Source organism: Cyprinodon tularosa, unplaced genomic scaffold (assembly GCF_016077235.1).
Source record: "Cyprinodon tularosa strain WSP-4 unplaced genomic scaffold, ASM1607723v1 ctg998, whole genome shotgun sequence".
NCBI classification, from domain to species: domain Eukaryota; kingdom Metazoa; phylum Chordata; class Actinopteri; order Cyprinodontiformes; family Cyprinodontidae; genus Cyprinodon; species Cyprinodon tularosa.
This window is the reverse complement of record NW_024039782.1, coordinates 142,116-165,052: the sequence shown is the minus strand read 5'-3', so window position 1 is coordinate 165,052 and position 22,937 is coordinate 142,116. Positions and strand designations below refer to the sequence as shown.

The 22,937-nt window shown below is 38.4% G+C and overlaps 1 protein-coding gene across 1 annotated transcript in view; it reads right to left on the bottom strand.

Moving 5' to 3' along the window:
• Positions 1-5,941: 5,941 nt before the first annotated feature.
• nr2f5 (nuclear receptor subfamily 2, group F, member 5) overlaps positions 5,942-22,937 on the bottom strand; it is a 38,765-nt gene continuing 21,769 nt past the window's right edge. Inside the window, exons 3-4 of the mRNA XM_038276116.1 lie at positions 19,958-20,204; positions 5,942-7,297 (exon numbers count right to left, since the gene is read on the bottom strand). Coding sequence (XP_038132044.1) covers positions 6,978-7,297; positions 19,958-20,204 — 567 coding nt within the window. The 3' untranslated portion in view covers positions 5,942-6,977. The remainder of the gene's footprint in view (positions 7,298-19,957; positions 20,205-22,937) is intronic.

Genomic DNA, 22,937 nt, shown 5'->3' with positions numbered 1-22,937 from the left:
TACTATTATTATTATTTTTATCTTTATTTATTTATTTATTTATTTATTTATTTTTCTTTTAATCTCTGTAGCACTTTGAGATTAAATTGTAGTTTTAATTGTTGGTTTCAATTGTTGGTTTTTGGTGCCGCTCGGTGTAGGATGTATTGCTGTAAGCCCTACAGTTTTTTCTTTGTTTTTATTATTACTATTGTTATTATTTTTGTCTTTGTTTTTTTCTTCTTCTTTTGGTCTCTGTAGCACTTTGAGATTTCTTTGAAATGTAAGGTGCGTTACAAATAAAATCTATTATTATTATTATTATTATAGGTTTAGACTGCTGGAGGACATAGGGACCCCTTTTTCATCATTCTGCTTCATTCTATCTCTATTCTCCCACTCTGCAGAATTTGTTAGTTCAATCTCTTAACATTGTGCTCTTTCTGCTTTTTCTCATAGTAGCTTCATCATATTTGTTCCTGTTTGGCTGTGACTCCATCCTGGAGAGAAATATCAGCTGTGCTGCTGCCATCAACAGCTTTTGTATCTATGCTTCTTTTTCTATGTCTGCTTCTGTCTCCTTGAACCCCAGTCGGCCTCAGCAGATGGCCGCTCACACTGAGCCTGGTTCTGCTGGAGGTTTCTTCCTGTTAAAAGGGAGTTTTTCCTCTCCACTGTCGCTACAAGCATGCTTAGTGTGAGGGATTGCTGAAGAGTCAATGAGTCGATGCAATCAGCTGGTTTTCCTTAGAAAACTTTAAATCAATCTAATTAAATTGTAAAGTGCCTTGAGATGACATGTGTTGCAAATTGGTGCTATAGAAATAAACAGAATTGAATTAAATAGATGTGTTTATTATGGTGGCCCTGAAGTGCAAACTGCAACTACAAATCTAAAAGCGCAACTACATTAAGAAAAACACAACTACATAAAGCAAAGCGCAACTACATTAAGAAAAACAAAACTACATAAAGCAAAGCACAACTACATTAAGGAAAACACAATTACATTAACCTACCGGAAAAGGTAGGTACCAGTGGGAAACATGAGACATCGCTGATTGGACGACGGCGCCGTTTGACCCTTGAAACAGTCATTCTGCCTGCTGCGGCTTTTGAAAACATGGATATTGTCGGCGCCCCAAACATAGCTGCCGTTATCCAGGAATATTTTGAATCAGGACATACGTACGAGGTGATACTGGATATGCTCAAGGCTAATCACGAAATTTCAGTTAGTTTGCGTACACTGAAGACACACTTAAAAGAAGCCGGACTGTTCAGTCGACGCAACTTCCAGTTCAAGGGTCAAACGGCGCCGTCGTCCAATCAGCGATGTCTCATGTTTCCCACTGGTACCTACCTTTTCCGGTAGGTTAATGTAATTATGTTTTCTTAATGTAGTTGCGCTTTTAGATTTGTTGTTGGAGTTTGCACTTCAGGGCCACCGTAGTTTATAGATGAAACAACATGTATAATTAATAGGTTTCCTTAGGAGAAGGTTTTCCTCTTATAAAACTGTAAAACAAAGCAGAGCAAAATATACTGTAAGGTTGATCTTTATAAAGTGATAAATAAAACTCCAAAAATTAAATAAAGTGCACTTTCTTCCCCAGACTCAAAACTGACAAAACCATAGAGTACAGAATGATTAGTGTGAACAAAACTTTATTTTAATTAATGAATAATCAATATTTCCAAACAAAAGAAAAAAGGGATAAAAACAAACTTTGAAAAACTTTCTGTGAATTTATTTACCAACACACAACTTTCTCAGGTCCCTGATGGCTTTTTCAATAGTGATACATGACGTCCATACTACAGTGTCGTGTTGGAAATGTGACAAAATTTTTTATCCAACAAGAGGACAAAAAAAAAAAAATAATAATAAAGAATTCCTACATTAAAACACAGTCCTAAGTTCAACAGGAATAGTGTTGCAACATAGACTGAGGTTTTCAGAGGTTAGTGATACATTACTCCACATGATAAGCTCAAATAACATGAGTTTAGGGGGGTTCTCCCTACACAACAATATCACCCAGAAGTGGAAAAAATAACTTGCATGGTGTCTAAAAACTAAAAGTGCTGTAAAAGTTAAAAGCAGGAAAAAAAAAAACTACTATTTTGAGCTTTTGTTTTATTGTATCTAATTATTGCATAAAGATCAACCACATTTCCATGTATTATGAATAAACATGATCCGTTTCAACATCATGTGAGCTTCTCTCCACTCCTGACAGAACATAATACCTGTTATAACAGGTAACGAGAGTTTATGGCACAGTCATAAGATAAATGCTCAGTGACAAATCTTTATTCTAAGGCAAATACAGCTAATCGTGTAAGTTGCCCCCCCCCCCCCCCCCCCCCCCCCCCCCAGACACTCCCTTCCCACCTAAATTCTAAAAGGTCCAATACTGACAATCCTTACGAAAGAAAAAACAAACACAACAACAATGATCAGTGGTGTGGCAGCCGCCTGTGACAGCATTATAAAGGGACTTCTATTGAGCCTTTTGTTTTATTTATAAGTAAATATGTATTTTTATCAAATGGGATACGGGCAGAAATATTCCACTAGTGCTGAGATTTTACAAGTGTGAATACATGTCAGGTCTGATGAGATCGCAGAGCAAGTGCCAAAGCTTTCATTAACGTTCTCTTTTAATTTGCTTCACCTCCAAACTTTTTCAGTCAAATTAAAGACAAACCAATAAAGAAACTTCATCTTTCAACAGTGTAAAATATTCAGATCCATATGTAATGTCAGCTTTGGCACCGGTCGCACATAAGTGTAAAATTTGTTGGGTTTGTAGTTTACTTTTAGTTATAATTGTGAGTGCTAAGTGTACTTTGCTCCTTTGCTGCTTCCCGCTGCCAGGTCCTCTTCATCACATGCTTACTGCCATTTCTTATTCGTATAGCTGAATTTGCTTAACTCTATAATGCCAAATGTATCGTATTTGATACATCGCTTTCTGAAATGTTTTGCATCTGACACCTTTTGCATAATTTAATGATAAAAAAACTCAAAATCCTATTGACACAATCAGATATACCTGATAACAGAGGGCAGAAGACTACACAAAAAATAATCTTGACTTATCGCATATTAATAAATTATTAATATCAAAAATGTATTTCTGTTTTTTCTTTTTACATATTTTGTTAAAAGGCCAAATAAGGACTTCAAACCTAAAAAAAAGTAATTTTCTGTTTTGTTTTATTCTTGGATCTGGCTTTAAAGTAGGGATGCAGGATATAATCGGCCCCCTATCGGTATCGGCCTTAAAACTGAATATCGGACATCTGCCACCCTACCGATATTTAACCCAATATTTGATCAGCTTCTGAGTTTCTAAAGTCTAAAAAAAAAAAAAAATACTACTTCTTCTTCTTCCTCAAAAACTTCTTTTTTACAGACTTAAAAACTTTTAAAGACGAGGGAAAAAATATTGATACATTAAAATATCCCAATATCTTCCTATGCTGATATATTGCCATTTAAAAACACCATATCAATCTCTTTTACTAATGAAATATTGCTATATGTCATCGTTATGCTACGAAATCCCCCGAAAATTCACCAAATGTTGCCATATTTTTATATGTTGATATATTGACGCGGTATCGATCTATTTTACTAACAAAATCTGACAACAATTTGCAAAATATCACGAGAGTTTGTAACAGAACGATGAAATTTCACAAGATTTTGAAAGTAAAATAAATCAATACCGCGTTTTTAAAAATCACTTTGAAAAATAATATACTCAAATATATTTTCATATGCTGATATCAAAGTGTCAGAAATGGATAACAAAACTGCTATTTTCAATGACTACTTATTTTTGTCCAGCTTTAACATCAGTATCGATATCGGTTATCGGCTACATGAGTTTTAAAATATCGGCATATCGGATATCGGCCAAAATCCCAATATTGTGCATCCCTACTTTAAAGGGATATTTTCCTGTTTCTCTTGACAAATTAGACTTTACAAGAATGAAACATTTTGATGTAAATTTAAAGCTCATTGAAATTGACATAAAATGCTAATTTCTATTTAACAATATATGTAAAAAAGAAGTGTATTAAATTTGAAATTTAAATAATAGAAAATAATGTCTGAAGTTGTTGTGTTGCTTCTAATGTACTTATTTTGCACATCTATAAATTAGAACAATAGATGATTCATTAAGTTAATTTTTCCGGTGCTGTCACTATATGATTCATTATTTTTCCTTATTTTGGGATAAATTAAGGATTTGATGCTTTCATTAGTGGTCAAAAAGCTCATATTGATCAAAAGCATTCAGCATCCTTGATATTACTTCATCAGTGGCGACAGAGAATCTGCGTGGTGTAAAATGACTTAGTTTTCCGCTCATTTTGGGTAAAGTTAGAACAGCGGGGTATAAATCTAGCAGCAGCCGTGCAGTAGATGATGTTTTCTCAGAGATGTGAATGTGCATCATTGTCATGTTCAAAAGAAACCCTATGGTCGTCTGGTTTAGCTATGGATGGATTATCTAATGCTCTCTGCCATATAATGAGGAATCACTCAGATATTTCTCCTTACACTGAGATAAATAATAATTTGATCACTGGAACATGGTGTAATGAGATTTTAACCAACATTTTTAAGTCTAAATAGGTTTATATGCATATTTGTTGAACAAATAATGGTTCAAAACAAAAAAGTTAAACCGTTTTTTTTTTTTAGAGCTAGTAGGAACATGTCCACATTTGACTGCAGCTTTGGACAGGAGTTAAAAAAACTGTTTTCCAAAAATGTTCAGTGCAGGTTTAAAAGATATATTCTACAAGTATTAGGTCTAAGACTTTTTTTTAATTCTCAGAATAAAGTCAAAATATTAAGAGAATAAAGTTGCAAAAATATAAAATTTGTGATACTATGAGGCAAAAAAGTTGTTTTTTTAAGAGACAAAAGCTACGATAGAGATATCAGCCAAGCTTAGACGGCGTATTTTAATTAGGCGGGGCGTTGCCAACATCTTTGATCTCAGAATATTATGACATTATTTTTAAAATACATTTTTCTCATAAAGTTACAGTATTCTGGCATCGTCACAGCTATTTTGGTAAAGTTACTACTTTCTCAAGCTTTAGCAGATTTAATAATATGACTTTATTCTTAGATTACAATTTTATAATCATATCTTTATGAGTTTAACCTTGTAGGCTTGATATTTTATTATGACTTAATGCTTATTACATTACAAATGTATTGTCCTATTGTTTTGGTATGCTTGTAATATTACAACTTTACTCTAATATCATAATTTTAATCATCTAGATTTATTTTTGTGACTTTATTTTTGTAATTTAGGATTTTATTTTGATGACATTGCAACTTTGATCTCATCATCATATTATTAGTTCATTCTCGTTATTTTGAAACTTTATTCCAAATGTTATGGTATTATATTACAATTTTAACTCATAGGTTTAATTTTGTCACTTTAGTTTTGTAATATTACAACTTTAATTGTATATAGCTAACATTATGAGTTGATTCTCATAAATACATCATTTTTGTAAATTAAAAAAATACATCTATATCTCAGTACAGCCCTGATACTTTTTTGTAATTTTACCACTCATCAATAAAAAAAAAATAAAAATAAAAGCAGCTTGAAGCTAAAAAACAAAACAAAAACAATGATATTCTTTTTTTTTTTCCACAAACAAGATAAAGATGTTAAAAACTTCAAACTATGTTTAGTGTAAAAATTATTCATGTCACATTGAAATAATCTAAGTTTAGGATCTTGAACTATAGATGATAAAATGCATCTATATTGATTAAAAACAGTAAATTAAGTGAAACTTGAAGATTTAAACAAGAATCCGACTTCATCGATAGTTTCTTATCTTAAATAAAACGCTTAAGTCACCATTTCTAATTTCAACCAGGTACTAGTTAAAGAGAAAATATGACAATATATGTTAGCACTTTCATAATATTAAAAAGAATCTTGTTAATACCTCAAAATGCCTTTAATTTAATGACAAATTATGTTATTTTAATTTTTGTGGAAATGTGGGCTGTTGTTCTCATCCAGAAACAAAAAACATGAACCAATTTATCTACGTTCAGGGTTGTATCATAAAACTAATGAGTGGAAGACTTACTTTAAATCACTAAATATGGAAGCTTTTACCAAAAGATGTAAAGGCATGAATGAAGAGGCCGATGGCAGAGGGAATAATTTCTTCTCTGTCACAATATTGGTGCAAAATGACCAAGACTGTAAACTATGAAAACAACAAAGGAGCAGCATAACCAGCACCAGACACTGACATGTCTGTTAGTCCATGTCCACCCCCCACCCCCCCCATCCCCACAAGAAACCTGAGCTTTTTTAATTCAGTGAACCCAAAGATGCCTTAGATGCCAATGAATCGATGATATACTACATATATGGACACAATCATGAGTTTTCTCTCCATATAAACAGTGCTAAAATAAAACACAATATAACGTCATCAGCAAAAGTTCAAGACATTTTGGCATTTGTCTTCTCTTAATGGCTTCTGGTTTGCTTTTTCAAAATTCAGTAAATATATTCTCAGACCTCGTGCTCTTGGCTGTAGAGTTCGAATGGCCAAATCCCTGCTCAGATTCAGCCATGTTCTGTAGGGGCAGCCATTGCACCAAGAATGAGGCAAACGTTTGCACAGTTTGGAGACCGACACCTGAATTGAGTCCAACAGACCTGCTGGTGAACTGTGCATCAACTTGTCCAGCTGTCAAAACAAGACCCCACCTTTCAGTGAAGGGACTTCAAGAGGCTGTTGAACTACAGTATCAATAGTGAAGAATGATTGGTTGGCTCGTGTAACCGGGATGGTAGCTGTCAAGAGTCTTAAAGAGTGGAATGGTGAGAAAGATGCCTCCTCTTGGAAAGCTGAAAAGTGGACTTCAGACGATGGAGGGAAGGTTGAGAGCTTCTTCCCGTTACTCAGCCTCAGGGTCCGTTCTCGTTGTAGTGAAGGGAGAGTGGCCGCTCGCGCTGCACTGTGGGCATGTAGGGCCAGTTGTAGCTGGAGCCTGAAAGCAGCATATCTCGCAGCAATGTCTCAATAGGCGTCTTGCCCACCAGGCGCACGAAAAACAGCTGCTCGATGACCGGCGAGGAGACAATACGCAGAGAGGGCAGGCGGAGGAGGAGGCGTCCGAATCGGTTGGGCTGGCTCGGGTACTGGTTCCGCACGTATTCCTCCAGTGCACACTGGGACTTCTCTTGGATGCTTTCGACGTGGGCGACATCTGATAAACCCATCGCATCTAGAGGAATGAAGCAACATTTGGGAATTAGAGAAAGACTATGAGGGATAAATAGTCATACGAAGGTTAAACTCAATGTTCACACAGTAGCATTTCTTTAAATTCAGTTAAAATAAATTGACAGTTTTGTTGAAACAAAAAACCACTAAAAGGAATAACTAATAATAACTTTTACCTAATTACCAGTGACCACTTTGAAGACAAAAACTGAGAACTACAGCTAGGTTAGCCACATCAAATAGTCGGTTTTAGCACAATTTGGAAGCGTTGTACTGAAGTGCACGGAGTCCAAAGAGATTTTTTGCAGATCTAAAGGTCTGCATCTTGTACCTGTAGGCCTTCAATGGGTGATACACCCCTAACCTGACTCCGCCAGATGGATTTGCTCCGCATATCCATCTGGAAACCTTCCGTTTAAGTAATTTTGGGAAGGGGCGAAAATACTGGTTAGCTGATTGGCCTATGTTGGTGATAGACGGGCCAAATAAACCAATCAGATCAACGAAGCATATGACGTACTAACAGAGCGACGACGAAAACACAACCACAAGCCAGGCTACTCTTGCCGAAACCAGTCGGGAGAAGAGCAAAAACATCTTTTCCTCTGAGAAAAGCCTCCAGAGCAGTGTTTTGCTCTTCTTTCAGTGAAGAAATACTCTGTAATTCCGATAAAACTTGCTCGATAGCCACGCTAACGCTAGTTTCATCGACTGAAGCCGCCATGTTCTTTAGACTGAACTGTCGCGCTTCTCGTTGCGTCACACCTCAACCCGCCTCAAAGCCAACGCTGATTGGAAGTTCGTTTGGTGAACGGCTCCAAATTTTCTTCAACGGAGAGTCTCCAGACTGAAACCTTGAAACCTTGAAAGCGAGTGAAACCTTGAAAGCTCGCGAGATCAGGATGGTCTCACGAGGCTACTTAACCCCTTGACATCCAAACATATATGTATATATATTTGCGTGTGTGTATTTCCAAAGATCAGAGATTGATTGAAGGATTGAAGAATAAATTTGACCTTTGTAAAACCAATACCAAAAACGGCCAGAAGATGGCAAAAGTGCATCTATATCATGCGTGAATGAGTGGTCAAATATTCTCTGAGATAGGGCCAAGGATGAGGGAGGTCCTGTTGGTCTCCGTCTCCCGATACGCTCTCGCCTGTGTCCGACCTTTCAGACATTTCAGCATCTTTTTCTGAGTCCCACATTGTAGCATGGCATAGACAATTCACGTTAGCAGTTTGAAGAACACCTGCTTGCTTCTGATGATTTCCTTTAGCTAACCAATGAGTGTTTGCGTTATATGACTCATCCAATCACACTAGTTTTCACTATTAGATGGAGCACATGACCTGAAATAAATACTTATAAACATTAAACCGAAGCCAAGAGTAACGAGTAACGTTCGTTTTAAAAATGTAAGGAATTAAAAGTACAGATACTATAATGAGTATGTAACCCAGGCGTAAAAAAACTGGTTTAACTAATAGATTTGATTTAAGTTAAATTATTTCTACATCAAAATTATTATTTTGTTCACATTTTCATTTATTTTTGTAGTTGATTTTTTTTGTTTCATTATCAGTTTTTCATGTTTATATTAAGAAAATCAATTGAAAATGTCATGTAACTTCACTCAGCTTAACCAAGCAGAGTTGATGGACAGATGTAGCAGCCAATGAAATGTCACATTCAGCCACTGTGTCTGCGCACTACCTACTTACTTCCTTTTTTCCGTCTGGAGCTGAGCAAATAGACGCCACACAAGAGTTCTTTAACAAAACGTAATGAGTACAGCAGTTAAATAAAACGTTCATCAACTTAGGCGGAGTCCAGGGCCACTTTGGACTAGAGAAGACAAGTGCTGAAACGGTGGCAGTGGACAAGCCTTTTGACCACGCTGGGATTGAGCTCCGAATGCCGAAGCGACAGCTCTGTGGGCACCCTTCCACGCAAAGCACCACCATGTTCCTTTGTTTCATCCTTGGGCACACAGCGCATTGGGAGGAAGAGGGGGGGAGTGAGGGATCAGGGTGGCAGGAATAAAACTGCCCGCTCTCTCTGATGTGTGTTGATGGGCCATGGCTCCACTGGGAGGAGCGGAGGGAGACGTTTCAATGGGGAAAAAATGAGGATAAATGGCGTCTGGATCAGCTCATACGGCTGTACAAGACGTCAAGTTTATTAGTAGGTGATCGTAAACGGTGGTGTGTGTGGGGGGGGTCACATTTTGCAAATCTTTTAATGGATCCGATGTGTTCTGACAGCTTTTTCTTTCTTTATACAAACGTGTGTGCGCCTGCATCTGCCAATGCAGGAAAGTCGCATGAGATGCTCAAGGCTATAGGGGTTATGTAGGTCACGGCGAATCCTCCTTCTGACTGAAACACGCCATGCATAATTCAAGTCCTGCGGTGGGGGCAGGGGTCTTGGGGCTTGGACTCGGCTTGGAGTTTGAGAAGCATTGGGGGCAGGGGGTGGGGGGGCTCTGCTTTCAATAATAGATGGGATCATAAAGGAGGGAGAACTAATGAAAGCGCAGAAGATATGGAAGAGGTGTATCTATAGCCACCCACTACACAAAAAGGTTCAGGGGAGGCGCCGCCACGCACATCAGGAGCGGATCGGACAAGCCGTGTAAGAGAGGAAAGATGGGGTGGGGGTTGCAATTAAAATCAGCAAGGAGAAATGTCTGAGTGTTGACTCCTTCACTGTGGGTCACAAAGCATGATCCCCCGGGTGAAGAATCCCAGATGTGACAGCGTTTTGGCCGGCACTGGATCCCTGTGACTGTAGGGATAAACCTCAACAGGGTTTGTGTACAAGCACCATCAAAACAACAGGCGTCTCAAGGGCTTCGTCAAGATCTGAAGCTGTTGTGTTTCGTCAGCAGCTCAGTGGGGAAGTCAGGATAAGATTCAGCAAAGAGAGGCGTGTAATCTGGGAAATCAATGGTTCTAAATGTGTCATATTTTTACAGTAAAAACAGGAATCTGACATTATTTTCTATCCAATTTGATTAAAATTTTAACATTTATTTAAATCAGGATCCTGTTTGGACAGAAAGTAAAACACAGGGACAAAAAAACCAAAAACACTGAGAGCTCCATGGAAACGGTTTTACTGTTTAACATCATGATCAAATTACAGCCCAATTCGACGAGGGCAGAGACCATGACTGTACCAGCTGCATTTACACATGGAGCCAATAAGACGATGCGCGCTGCAGCATTCAGGGTTACCTCTTGGTCAGCCTCCATGGAGGTCGAAAGGTTGAGGATTAAGGCTGTCTTTTAGTCCACCGTTTAAACACTGCAGTCTGTTTTCAAACTGTAATCTCTTCCTATAAGGTTTGATGTTTTGTTTTATTCTTTTGTGACATTAAAAGCCGTTAGTATGGAAGCCCGTTTCCGCCACTCTGTAAAAAAAAAAAAAAAACTATCTCATTATAATGAGATACTATCTCATTATATTGAGTTACTATCTCATTATAATGAGATACTATCTCATTATATAGAGTTACTATCTCATTATATTGAGATAATTTTTTTTTTATTTTTTACCAATTTTTAAGTTAAAATTGAGTATTTTTGGTCAATAGCTCCCAGGTCATGTGACCTATTGATGCAAAATCAGTGTGAAATTGTTCTACTAGTCTCTTGTGATGGGGCACACTCATTTGTTTTGCATTTTAACTCTTTTTTTATTTTTTTACCAATTTTTTTAGTTAAAATTGAGTATTTTTCGTCAATAGCTCCCAGGTCATGTGACCTATTGACCCAAAATCAGTGTGAAATGGTTCCACTAGTCTCTGTAGATGGGGCACACTTATTTGTTTTTCATTTTAACTCTTTTTTTATTTTTTAGCAATTTTTTAAGTTAAAATTGAGTATTTTTCTTCAATAGCTCCCAGGTCATGTGACCTATTGACCCAAAATCAGTGTAAAATTTTTCTACTAGTCTCTGTAGATGGGGCACACTCATTTGTCTTTCATTTTAACTCTTTTTTTTTATTTTTTACCAATTTTTGAAGTTAAAATTGAGTATTTTTGGTCAATAGCTCCCAGGTCATGTGACCTATTGACCCAAAATCAGTGTGAAATTGTTCTACTAGTCTCTGTAGATGGGGCACACTCATTTGTCTTTCATTTTAACTCTTTTTTTTTATTTTTTACCAATTTTTTAAGTTAAAATTGAGTATTTTTGGTCAATAGCTCCCAGGTCATGTGACCTATTGACCCAAAATCAGTGTGAATTGTTGGGTCCTCCCTTACATGGGCCCACCACCCGTGAGAGGGGCCATAAGGGTCGTATGCAATGTGTGTTGGCCGGGGGAGGGGACCCTGGTGGTCCGATCTTCGGCTGCAGAAGCTGGCTCTTGGGATGTGGAATGTCACCTCGCTGGTGGGAAGGGACCGGAGCTAGTGTGTGAGGCTGAGAGGTTCCGGCTAGAAATAGTCTGTCTCACCTCGACGTATGGTTCTGGTTCTGGAACCAGTCTCCTATAGAGGGGCTGGACATACTTCCACTCTGGAGTTGCCCACAGTGAGAGGCGCTGGGCAGGAGTGGGCATACTTGTTGCCCCCCATCTCGGCGCCTGTACGTTGGGGTTCATCCCGGTGAACGAGAGGGCTCCGCCTAAGGGTGGGGGGACGGGTTCTGACTGTTGTCTGTGCTAACGGGCCGAACAACAGTTCAGATTACCCACCCTTCTTGGAGTCCTTAGAGGGAGAACTGGAGGGTGCCTCTCCTGGGGACTCCCTTGTTCTGCTGGGAGACTTCAACGCTCACGTGAGCAATGACAGTGAGACCTGGAGGGGCATGGTTGGGAGGAATGGTCGCCCCGATCTGAACTCGAGTGGTGTTCTGTTGTTGGACTTCTGTGCTCGTCATGGATTGTCCATAACGAACACCATGTTCAAGCATAAGGGTGTCCATATGTGGTAAAAAATAAAAAAGAGTTAAAATGCAAAACAAATGAGTGTGCCCCATCTACAGAGACTAGTAGAACAATTTCACACTGATTTTGGGTCAATAGGTCACATGACCTGGGAGCTATTGACCAAAAATACTCAATTTTAACTTAAAAAGTTGGTAAAAAAAAAATAAAAAAAGAGTTAAAATGAAAAACAAATGAGTGTGCCCCATCTACAGAGACTAGTAGAACAATTTCACACTGATTTTGGGTCAATAGGTCACATGACCTGGGAGCTATTGACCAAAAATACTAAATTTTAACTAAAAAAATTGGTAAAAAATAAAAAAAAGAGTTAAAATGAAAATCAAATGAGTGTGCCCCATCTACAGAGACTAGTAGAACAATTTCCAAGTGATTTTGCGTCAATAGGTCACATGATCTGGGAGCTATTGACCAAAAATACTAAATTTTAACTTAAAAAATTGCTAAAAAAATAAAAAAAGAGTTAAAATGAAAAACAAATGAGTGTGCCCCATCTACAGAGACTAGTAGAACAATTTCACACTGATTTTGCATCAATAGGTCACATGACCTGGGAGCTATTGACCAAAAATACTCAATTTTAACTTAAAAAATTGGTAAAAAAAAAAAAAAAAAACTATCTCATTATATTGAGATACTATCTCATTATAATGAGGTAGTAACTCAATATAATGAGATAGTAACTCAATATAATGAGATACTATCTCATTATAATGAGATAGTATCTCATTATAATGAGATACTATCTCATTATATTGAGATACTATCTCATTATATTGAGTTACTATCTCATTATATTGAGTTACTATCTCATTATATTGAGTTACTATCTCATTATAATGAGATAGTATCTCAATATAATGAGATACTATCTCATTATATTGAGTTACTATCTCATTATAATGAGATAGTATCTCATTATATTGAGATACTATCTCATTATAATGAGATAGTTTTTTTTTTTTTTTTTTACAGAGTGGCGGAAACGGGCTTCCATACGTTAGTCAGCAACTTACTTTCAGAGAAAACACTATTAAACCAAAACAGTCAATCCCAGTTAACATTTTTTTAAACTCCTGTTATTATCCTGCTGTACATTATGTTATGTTTGACGTTTTATTTTGGAAAGTACCTTCATTATATTTTCAGCTCTTTACTGGCACCAAACAAGCATAAATTTAATAAACGTTAGCTTTAATTGTGATTTTTAATTGTATTAATTCATAAAGATCAATTTAAATGGCATATCAGTAAAACAGAGGAAGATACCTCCAGATGGAACTGCTATATACCGACAAAAGGATGTTAAACTTATTGAAATAGTTTTAATTGACATGACTAAACAAGGACCGGCTCTCTGAAAGCTTTAACTTGCATAATTTTTCCCTCCGAATTTCAATGTATGAATATCATAGTTATGCAACTAAGAATGAAGGATTTAAAGAATGTTCCACTGGCTAGGCTAATGCTAACCAAGTTAGCAGATCACCAGCTAACATCCACTAACTGTAAAATTTATAGCAGGCTTCACTTTTATGAAGAATGAGTGCTGACTGTTTTCTCCGACACAAAAAAGCTGTCTTTATACTGAGATTAAATCACACACAGGTGTTAGTTCCAGTAGATTTTATTTAAAGTCGTAGTGAAGCGGCTGTTCTAGCCGTTGCATTTCCCAATTCTACTGAGTGGTGCCCGACTTTACACTAGTGAATAAAGTGAATGTGATTGGTCGTTTATCAAGAGGGCGGGATTGTTGTGGTGGAAGGTTCACAAGCAAGTTTTATTGTGGCCGGTTTGTCTGAAGCATCATGCTAACCAGTTAGCAACTTAGTGCTAGCAGGTTCCAATGAGAAATTACATTGGGACCAAGTAGCACTAAACTGGAGACTTAGAAACGACGCTGTCAAGGAACGCTATGGACAGCGGAAACATGCAAGAGGAGGAGAGTTTAGTGTCGGAGGTCGTGGATGAGTCTCCTCCGTCATCCATTTTTTATTTAGAGGAGGAAAGCGGGGACGAAGATGTTGTGGAAGAGGACGCCAGGGCGGCAGAAGCTTGGTTTGGTGTAGAAGGCTTCCAGCCGTACATGTTTGAGCCCTTGCCTCGCAACGCTGCCAGTTTTGTTAGCTCTACGCCTGCCGAAGACACAGACGTCCATCCCCGTGAACACTGGGACGGAACTCAATGGGAAAAGAAATTATTCTTGTTTCTTATTTCAGCCTTTACGTATATTAGCTGCAACATATGAATCAAGATGCTATAACCGAAAACATTTGGTTGACAGATGACCGTTGATATACAATTGGCCGAATTTAGGTGTTCAGGCTGACGTAGAACTAACTGGCCTGCAAAAGATAACAGAAAAAAACAGATACCCCATTTACACTACCCTTGAAAAACTGATCCATGCCGAGACCGGTCCGAGCTCGGATCAGTTAACCAGGCTGAGCTCGGTTCTGAAGACCGTTTACACATCACGCTATCTCGGTTCCTCGACTCTTCACCTCCTAGTGACTATCTGCGGTATTACTTCCAGTATTGAAGGAGGAAATCAAGCAGTTGGTGGCAGTAATGCACCAAAAGTTGTTTGCGAACGGCCATAAAACACGAGAAGAAGAAGACAAAGAAAGAGGGAATCAAGCTAATCAAAATGGCGGCGCCCGTCACATTTAGGAAGTTATGCCTAAATTGCAGTAACGGCCTCAGTCTCGGCGTCATCCCTTCAAAAGAGCCCTTCACCAGGCTCTTTTGAAGCCATTATTTAAAATTTTGCGTTAACAAGATTTCCATTGTTGTTTATAGTTGTTCTTCTTCTTCTGTTTTGTGTTGGTTGGCAAGCAACTTCCGGAGGGGCATTAACTTTAAAAGTCGCTAATTTGTTCCTGCTTTCCCACAGCAATGTTTATGTCGATCTGTTGCATTAAATTTTACTAAAACTCAGAGTAAAAGTGAAAACATTCAGCAATTTATATAAATAAATTGAACGAAGACAAAGCCTTGTCGGTTTAATGAATCGTTCTGCTATTAAGAATGAGTTTGAGAACTGATGCTGCTGTTTAAAGTCGGGTAACATGTTTCTGATTTAAGACCAAAAAAAAAAACAAAAAACAATCAACTGAGTGAAAATTGTGCCACAGAATTCCATTTAGCCCAATTAGCCAACCGCTAACTCCTTCTTTACTGTTTGAGCCATGTTAAACTTAAAGGGCTGTGTTTTTGTTGACATCGAAATCAACCTATAACTCTCAGAGTCTGTGAGCCACGTACAAATCCGAGCCATATGTTCACAACCATGAAAGAAGCACGGTACATGGCGTGAGGTCGGCCATCTGCACAGGATTAAATTAAAGCATGGATCACCTTCTTTTGGCCCCGGGGAAATGTTTTGTGATCAGGATGTTTGCTCCATTGATCAAACGTAATCGTTAAACTCAGAGTAAATTAGACATTTTTGTTGGGAAATGTCAGGGACGTTACATTAGAATCAATCTTTGCGTAATTATAAAAAGGATACAAAACAGTACAGATGTAGCATGGCATTTTATTTAGGACCCCTAAATATTTTTTTTCTTTGCATTTTGAGCAGACACCATCTGGACGGCTAATCACAACCAAATGTCATGGTTGTGAACTTTTACCTTTCAGCAGAACATCCAAATATTTACAATGATTTACTGCATTTCAAATGATGTTACTAAAACCTGGATAAACTTCATGTGCCAAGCGTTGAAACCCCTTCTCGTCACACATTACATGCAATTAGTCTTTTAATAGAGATCTTGTTGCTGATCTAATTTAAAAAATAGCTAAACTCTAAATGAAAAATGAATCAATGCCATAATAAAATCTATCTTAGATAAGTGGATTAATTAAACCAGGATTCCGGTGTTTTAAAATGTAAATATTTCACCTAGACTGGGTCAAATTTTAAAAAGCTTGCCAGCAGGGCCAGATCTAGTAGGAAGTGGGACCCTGGGCTGGAGCCAGTTTTGGTGCCCCACCCACACAAATATATTTTCCTTAAACAGACTGGAAAGTCTAAAAATCAGCACATAGTAAAGGATTTTGATTGGCTAAATATGTCTTATTTAGAGTGAACTGTTGAATTCTCTGAAAGATGTTTTCCAAAATTGGAAAAGCAAGCAGCACCGTTTTTTAAAGGTTATAGCTTTGACCTACTGAAACAATTAAAGGCACACTATGCAACATTTTTCAGTTAATTAATGTGTTCCATAACGTTATGGATGATTAAATGAGTCATTTCAGGTTGAACAAAGGTTTTCTCGGCCGCCCTGGTGGTCTGTGGGGGAAATACCGCACTTGCAACTGCAGGAGCACCGACCCGCACCCACAGGCTCAGAAGTCTCGTGAGAGTCAGTCTTGCTTTACGGCGAGAACTGCTAGACGCCCCCAGTTAAAAGCATTCTCGTTGCTAGCACAGTGGCAATCTTTGTGCAGTTATGCTACGTTCACGCAGCAAAAGCAGCAAAATCGCGTCTGCTGCTTCATTTTTGCTGCTTGTACCAGTTAGTTCTGACGCGCGGCTGAAGCAGCTTTGCTGCTCTGGCTGCGCGGTGCAAAAGTGTGTCTGAGGCGCATTGGGCAGAGCTTCACTAACCTTTCTCTGCCTTGCAGCTATATTTGCTGTGATCAGTGGGAATAAAGTAGTTTTAATATGTGTTTAAGTGAGGAAATACACCTGAAAACGTAATCAGTGCAGTCAGTTCATTCAGATTATTATCCTGCCTTCAATATTTTTTCTGTCGGAGCCGCTCAGATCCTCACATACCAGGGATGCGCCGACAGTATGGATCCCTTCATCAGCAGCGGTTCACCGCGGCAGCTGGTAGGTGTTTTTCATCTAAATAATCCAAACTGCATATTCTGCCGGCAGATTTCTGCATTTTAAGTTAATTTAGGCGTCAATAAACTGTTTAAGAGGAGTGATCATCAGCGCTGTGTCTCTCTCCCTGCGTTAAACGCACCCGACGCGCTGCTTCAGCTGCTCAGACGTGCTGCGCCTGCTGCTCAAAACGCGCCGCGGGACCTTTTGCTGCGCCTTGACGCGCGTCAACCATTGACTTTGCATGTAAACTCGCTGCTTCTGTCGCGCCAGCTACGTCCAGTGTGAACGCAGCATTAGTCATTCGCTGCTAAGCTCAAAACAACCGCGCCTGGCTTGACTGGCTTGACGGAGAAACCAGGAGAACAGCTGAGCATATTTACGACAGTGCACTTTTACTTTCGCCCTCTGGGGGGAGCCTCGCTGGAAAATCAACACCGGTTGCATAGTGTACCTTTAATTTTTCAGAAATAATAAATCTGCAGAATGTATAAAGTATTAGTTTTACTTAAAAAGACGAAACATTCTCTAATTTGTTTTGTTTGTTTTTTTTAACTAAATTTAAAGGGTCCATAATACATGACACTATTTCCCAAGTTAAAGGTTATAGCTACAACTTTTTTTCTATCTCAAGCCATCTCCAATATGTCTAAAGTGGGACAGAGTAGTAGTATTTATTAGAGTGTTTAATTTAAATGAAAAGCAAAATGGTAAATATATATTTTTCATAAAGTTTGATGGGTATAGAATAAGGGTTACAGAAATTTTGTAATCTGACATTTCTAAATCTGAGCAAAGAAAAACTCCTGCATGGGGATCCTCATGGCTCCATTCTCGAGCCACTTTTATTCACCATCTAGATGCTCCCCTTAGCTCAAATTATAGAGTTTTACAGACACTCTTTATATGCTAAATAACATATGAAACACTATTTATATGAAAAATAGATCACATTATATTGGTTTAAAAGTTAGATGTCATAGCTACAACTTTTTCACCTTAATTTATCCACAGAGTGTCCAGTGTGGTGCCAAATAGAAGCATACGTCCATAAGATATTAAACAATTATTCAACACATAAGAATTCTGCAGGATAGAAATAGTCAGTTGAAGTCACGTAAGATGGAGGAAGTGTGTTCCAAGTCCTAGTGGCCTGTTATGCAGATAAGTAATACCTTCTTCTCTGTTAGATTTCTTAGATTGAAGGCAAAAAAAGCATAAAAATAAGCAATAGAGGAGGAACATTGGTCAGGCATCTCAGTGCTTGTCCCAACTTACGAAAGCAAAGGGGCTCAGAAAGCGCACGAACGTTGCTGCTTTCCTTTTCGACAGGTAAATAAATATTTGCTAATGCTAACTACTAGCATTATTGAACCTGGCATTGGCCGGTAATCCATACAGAATGAGAGCAGGCAAGCGTGAGGGCGCTACTTATTGGCAGAGAAGAGAAACATAGCATCTATCATCTTTATAGCTATGGACCAGAGTAAACAATGGCCGTTTCTCAATTCACAAGAATGAGAGTATCGACTCTAACCTGACTCAGCCAGATGGATTTGTTCCGCATATCCATCTGGAAACCTTCCGTTGCAGTAATTTTGGGAAGGGGCGAAAATACTGGTTAGCTGATTAGCCTATGTTGGTGATAGACGGGCCAAATAAACCAATCAGATCAACGAAGCATATGACGTACTAACAGAACGACGACGAAAACACAACCACAAGCCAGGCTACTCTTGCCGAAACCAGTCGGGAGAAGAGTAAAAACATCTTTTCCTCTGAGAAAAGCCTCCAGAGCAGTGTTTTGCTCTTCTTTCAGTGAAGAAATACTCTGTGATTCCGATAAAACTTGCTCGATAGCCACGCTAACGCTAGTTTCATCGGCTGAAGCCGCCATGTTCTTTAGACTGAACTGTCGCGCTTCTCGTTGCGTTACACCTCAACCCGCCTCAAAGCCAACGCTGATTGGACGTTTGTTTGGTGAACGGCTCCAAATGTTCTTTAACGGAGAGTCTCCAGACTGATTAGCGAGTGAAATCTTGAAAGCCCGCCAGATCAGGATGGTCTCACGAGGCTAAATCGACTCATGTTCTCGCCAAGTATTTTCTTGAGAAGAACACAGCAAAGTATGGACTTTGGGATAACGGGAGAACTTAACATGAATGTGCGTCAATCGGAACAGAAGCGTACTTGTGACGTCACCACACGCTCGGCTCGTCTGTAGCTGCATTTCACCTCCTGTTATTAATAGTCCCTAGATAATAATTCTTACTTTTTTTATTTAGTGGGGGAATAATAATTAACACAGTCAGATAAACACAAATAAAATGAAGATTTTGCCAGTTAAAACAAAAAACTCGCCATCAGAGCCAGCGTAACTTCACACGGCTATGCAGAGAGAGGGCTGCTATAGACGGGCTAACGTTAGCCTCGGAGATCTGCTGGTTGCCACGGTCCTCTCAACATTGGAACTTTTTTTTTATGACAAACTAAGTCAGTAAATGGGCCATATAGTGACATTTAAAGTATAATGTTCTCACCTTAAGTGATCTTAAAACGTACGTTTATTGAATAACGGCAACAGAAAAGAGAACTTTTACTTGCTGGGAGAGCTCAAGACTGGACAAGTCTGCTCTGATGCATGCTGGGTAAAGAGGGAGGGGCTAGAACAATATCCGGGGACTTTGTCCGTTCTCTGTCTTCTTGTGAATTGGAACAATACTAGTACCAGTATTGAGAAACGGCCAGTGTTTAGTTTAACTCAAGATTATCTAATGTCTTTGGAGAGGATGAACTCTTGTTGTTGATGAAGAAGTGTAAAACCAAACTTTGAGGTGGGAACCTCTTCAATAATCACCTGAAGTGAAGAGCACGATGGATTTGAGGCAGGAATATTCAGCCGTGTCGACCTGCAGGGCTTTCAGCTTCTCCACCTGCTCCTGGAAGACGCGGATGTGGTCCATGAACGCCACGACGCGCTCGGCGGACATGGGCGAGGCGTGCAGGCCGGCTGCTGCCAGCAGAGGCGCCACATGGAGCGGCATTGAGCACTGGGCGGCGTTAAGGACGAAGAGCTCACTCCATGACATCCGTAACAGCGCCACCTATAGTAGAAAATGCAGAGAGTGGATTGTATGTCAGATTAAAGGAGAGCAAGAAGCAGCTTCAAGTCTACAGACATGTCAGGAAAACTTCACAAAAGATGGCTGTTGCCCAGGAAACATGGTGGACGTTTAAATAAAGACATACCCATAGATGTCTACATTTATAAATGAAAGTAAAAAATGTAAATAAATGTAGGAATTTGTTAGCTTACTAATTCACAGATACATGTTATGACATCAGATATTAATACAAGTTAAGAAGCAGCAAAACAAACACAAATCACAACATTTCAAGTATGAATCTCAAATTTATGTTATTTTTCACTCCTAAAATTAAGTAAATATTTAATTTGTTCTCTTAAATGTGTTATCTTTACCCTCAAATAATATCCCATCTGGCAAACTTGTGACTTTTGCTGATTAATTTATGATTTTTACTTGTAAATATGTGATTCCTACAAGTAAACTAGTGATTTGTACTCATACATTTTTTTTGGTTTATGCTCAGAAATGAGTGATTCCAACTACTAAATCAGTGATTTGTACGTGTACTGTTTCTTAAATTGTATTGTCACAGATGAAAACCTGATTAAATGTAAATCTGTGAGTTGATACAAATTTTCAATTCAATTCAGTTTATTTCTATAGCGCCAATCCACAACACATGTCATCTCAAGGCACTTTACAGTTCTCCAGATCAATCCCTCACACTAAGCATGCTTGTAGCGACAGTGGAGAGGAAAAACTCCCCTTTAACCGGAAGAAACCTCCAGCAGAACCAGGCTGAATAATTTTTTTTTTTTACCTTTTTTGACTTTATTTACAGAAGATCTTTCATTCCTATAGTTATAGAAAAAAAGCAGATGACTTACTATAAAATTTTAACTCACTTTTGGACTAAAAAAGCGTTTTTGGTTTAGAATCAAAGTGAATTTACAAATGACAGAAATGCCACCCCTTACGTAATTTATTTCCGTAACTTATGGTAATATATGAAAGATAATAACGTCAGTTCTGTCCACTTAACACCTCCACATTTTTTCAACTGCACATTTATAAGGAAACCTCTATGTGATTACATGTGGGTTATAAACTTGATAACTGCCCTTGTGACCCGTTGCTGCGGTGCTGCTATCTGCACTTAAGATAACCACGTGAAAGAGGCTTCGACATGCAAACCTGAAAATAAGTGTTTTTAACTCTATCTAATGTTCATTTTAGAGTAAAATCTTTTCAATATCTGTCTTTAGATATTTTGGACGTATTTTCAAAAAAAAGGTCAGAAAAACAGTCCAAAGCTTTAACCTTTTTTAAGAAGTAAATCCCTGAACTGTTCAAACTAACAAACATGACTTACATTTTTAGTAATTTCCATGAACCTTGATTAAGGCTGAATGTACGTCAAACTCAAAGATGATAAAATAATTTCTGTTCCTTTCATGAAAGAGGATCCAGTGTTGCTTCACGGTACAGATAAAAAGAACAAACCAAATCTTTTTTTCTGGAACATTTAAGAGTTCAACCGGCTCTAATCCCAGCTGTAACTGAGGTACTTCCAGGTCTTTTTTGCTCATTTATGACAAATCATAAACCGACAGAGGAGAGGAGGAAACCTCCTGACTTTTCTCTGGATGTGTTTGTTTAAAAGTCCAGACAGTAGAATGGTCTCATCAGATCTTCCTCAGGTGGAGCCGACCTCCTGGTCTTGTTCCTTCGAGCAGAGGCCAAACCAGATCCGTTTTTACTCAAAACTCCTCTTTCTATCAGCTGCTAAATGACCACATTAGCACAGTTTTAGCTTTTATTAATTTGCAGTGGCTTCAATGTATTTAAATTGAATTCAAAATGTTATTTTTGGTTCTTGGTTATTCATATCAGGTGCATCACAGGACATCCTCCGATCTCAGGAAATACTTCATCAGTTCTCAGGTCTTAGGAATAAACTTACCAGATCTGGGGTATCAGGAAACAACATAATTTTATTTTAAATTCAGGGATATCAGTTTAACAAAGCCACATTTTGACTTAAAAGCATCTTTAAACTTTATTTTCGGTCATAGAAGGCATGATTAATCAACTTAAATCCACTTTAATGCCATTATTGTCACCTACAGGGCGAAACACGACCAAAAGTTGAGTTGAACTGTGATTAAACTAGCCTCGTGAGACCATCCTGATCTCGCGAGCTTTCAAGGTTTCACTCACAGATCAGTCTTGAAACTCTCCGTTGAAGAAAATTTGGAGCCGTTCACCAAACGAACGTCCAATCAGCGTTGGCTTTGAGGCGGGTTGAGGTGTGACGCAACGAGAAGCGCGACAGTTCAGTCTAAAGAACATGGCGGCTTCAGCCGATGAAACTAGCGTTAGCGTGGCTATCGAGCAAGTTTTATCAGAATCACAGAGTATTTCTTCACTGAAAGAAGAGCAAAACACTGCTCTGGAGGCTTTTCTCAGAGGAAAAGATGTTTTTACTCTTCTCCCGACTGGTTTCGGCAAGAGTAGCCTGGCTTGTGGTTGTGTTTTCGTCGTCGCTCTGTTAGTACGTCATATGCTTCGTTGATCTGATTGGTTTATTTGGTCCGTCTATCACCAACATAGGCGAATCAGCTAACCAGTATTTTCGCCCCTTCCAAAAATTACTTCAACGGAAGGTTTCCAGATGGATATGCAGAGCAAATATATATATACATGTAATATAATGTGCAGCTTAAAGTGTAACAGAAGCTTTACTTT